The sequence below is a fragment of the Naegleria gruberi genome, assembly GCF_000004985.1.
Source record: "Naegleria gruberi genomic scaffold NAEGRscaffold_137, whole genome shotgun sequence".
NCBI lineage: Eukaryota > Heterolobosea > Eutetramitea > Acrasida > Naegleriidae > Naegleria > Naegleria gruberi.
This window is the reverse complement of record NW_003163193.1, coordinates 12,697-15,509: the sequence shown is the minus strand read 5'-3', so window position 1 is coordinate 15,509 and position 2,813 is coordinate 12,697. Positions and strand designations below refer to the sequence as shown.

Below are 2,813 nucleotides of genomic sequence, written 5' to 3'. Positions count from 1 at the left end.
TGCCACAAAGCTACGGCACCCACATATTTATGCTTTCATAAACTCTCAATTTATTCAATCTCTTTATTGTTTCTCTATTATTTTATCGATTTCTCCACCAAAGATCGGCAACTTAGAAATGATCCCCAACTCGACAAAACTTCAAACTCTCTCTCCACAACCAACAATTCAATCTATTCCTTCCACAGTTATGTTGTGCACAATTAGAGCAAGGAGAAAACAGAAATAATTTCTCTGAATCTTTAAGATTTTTCGTTTCCAAGACGAGTTTACGAAACTGGCCAAGAGCTATCATCTCCATCCAATAAACAATAGTTTTAGAACATTTACTTGCCTTTTCAAATTGGCATCTAAATTAAGATTAGTGAACATCAATGAAAAGGACCGTAGTCAATGAACAAGAATCAAATTTGACTTGATCCTGAATGGAACAATTAGAAAATTACGTTTAATTTCGAATAAACTTCATTTCACAAACACGTCAAACACTTCAGTTAGATGTCATTGTATCACCCATGTAAACACTTCAATTTGATGCTCTGAAAAGGACAAAATTAATTGCCAAATTCAACTCTATAATCTCAAATTCTCAGATTAGAAGTTACAAATTATAATTGTTCATGCTTCACATACGTACTGATGATGACAGGTCTGTACAAATTAAAATAAAAAACTCTCAAACCAATGAAAAATTCGAATATTAGAAAGAAGGAGAAAGTTATAAAGTTTATGGACGAAACTTGTAAAACATTGAATAGAATACATAAGAAGAAGGAAAAGATATCTGCCAAACATGAATTGAGAAAACAGTTGTGTAATGATGATTTATTAAAGAATTACTTTGTTTTGAACCCTGAAAAGGACGAAACTGTTGTCTTTCGAATTGAAAACACACCATTAGAAAATGAGCAAGTAATTGTGACTAAACACTCAATGGTCACTAACGTCCAATCAACTCATCACCATGAACCAAATCCACCAGTACAAGTATCTGAAATCATTCGAAATGATCCACAACCAGACGAAATTATAAACACCATCCACAACCAACAAGAAATGAACCAATTCCTTCTACAATTGTGTTGTGCACTCATTCACCAACAAGAAGGGCAAAAAAGAAGTTGCTTTCAATAAATCTGCAAGTTGGAGATTTGTAAATGGATCCATGACTTTCGGCCAGTCAATTACGCGAAGAAGGCAGATTTAGGCAAACTAATCTTGAATAATACCACTGTTACAAATTCATTAGATCGTTTAAAAGCAATTTGCCTGCTTAAAATGAGTCATTTCACTGCTTTTGGTGAAATTGAAATATTAGAAAGTCATCATGTTGTTGAGGTTACAACATGTAGACTTCCAATACGTTCAAACAAAAAAGAAATAACATGCTGACCATGTGTGCTTACATGTAGCACCGGAATAATGTTGTTAGAAGAAAGTTAATAGTGGAGGTTTCGAAAGAGATATAGCATGCTTCAATTGTTATCATATTTGTTAAATTGCTGAACATGCACACAACAGCTACATGTACATGTGTGTCAAAAAAAGGTGTGGTCATGTAACATTTTAATACCACAATCAAATAGATTGAATCTAGAGGATCAACAATCAACAGCTAGTAGTGTGTTCATGTATTGTCAACCAGACCGAATCAGTCTGTCACATCAAACCTGGCAAGAATTTACATCAATTCATCAACAAACACAATTTTAATGTACAATAATTGTAAATGAAAGCATTATTAAGTGGAATTGAAGAGTATTAAAAATAACTCAGAACTTTGTTCAACAATGTGTTTCAACACATGTAGTGAGTGATAGTGGAAAACTTTTTCTGAAAAACTATTCAGTGAAATATAACAAAGGATACTCATCATTTCTGAAATAAATCATTTTCGAATAATTACAAATCAACAAATGGTAAATTTCGACTGAAAAGTCTATAAATGAATTCTCCCTTTTCTACATGATTAAAGTGTTTTTGGAAAATGTGGATTGCCTATTTAATGAAAAGGTATTATTATTAATATTTTGATATCCGAAACTCTTGTTTCTAAAAAGAAAGTCACTAATTATTTCCTTAAAGAGTAATGGAGAAAATAGAGGTCTGCAAAGAAGAGGAGCTTCTACGAGAAATAAACAAAAAAGAAATAAACTAAATTTAACATGTTTCGTTTTTATTCAACCTTATCTTCCTCTCATGACACATGTCAGGTGCCTTAATTTTGATATCTGTCAACTATACAACTCTTTCTGTTGGAAATTTCTTGATAGAAAGTGGTGCTAAAGTCCTTGCTGAATTGTTGACAGGTTCAGAAGCAAAAATCTCAAATTACGTGATCAAATAAAATACCAAAAAGATTCCATGATGAATAATGGAAAGAATCCGAAACTAATGTTCACAGACGAAACTAGTAAAACATTGAATAGAATAAACAAGAAGAAAGTAAAGTCTGCCAAGCACGAACTCAGGAAACAATTATGCAATGATGAATTATTGAAGAATTACTTTGTTTTGGATAGAGAAAAAGACGAAACTTCAGTCTTTCGCATTGATGACATTAAATCATTCGAAAATGAGCAATTAATTGTAACTAAACAAGTCAGCTCCTCTCCACCAAAGATCAGCAACGTATCATATCAAAACCAAGAGCCAATTCCACTTGTTCAATCATTAGAAACCATTCGAAATGATCCCCAACTAGACGAAACTTCAAACTCTCTCCACAACCATCAACAATTAAATCTATTCCTTCTGCAGTTATGTGTGCACAATTAGATCAAGGAGAAAACAGAAATAATTTCAAAAATCGA

At 32.4% G+C, this 2,813-nt stretch overlaps 1 protein-coding gene across 1 annotated transcript; it reads left to right on the top strand.

Moving 5' to 3' along the window:
• Positions 1–684: 684 nt before the first annotated feature.
• NAEGRDRAFT_76403 (uncharacterized protein) lies at positions 685–1,134 on the top strand (the record flags this gene model as incomplete). Its single annotated transcript, XM_002668637.1, has 1 exon — positions 685–1,134. The coding sequence occupies one exon, from the start codon at positions 685–687 to the stop codon at positions 1,132–1,134; it is 450 nt and encodes a 149-aa protein (XP_002668683.1).
• Positions 1,135–2,813: the final 1,679 nt, after the last annotated feature.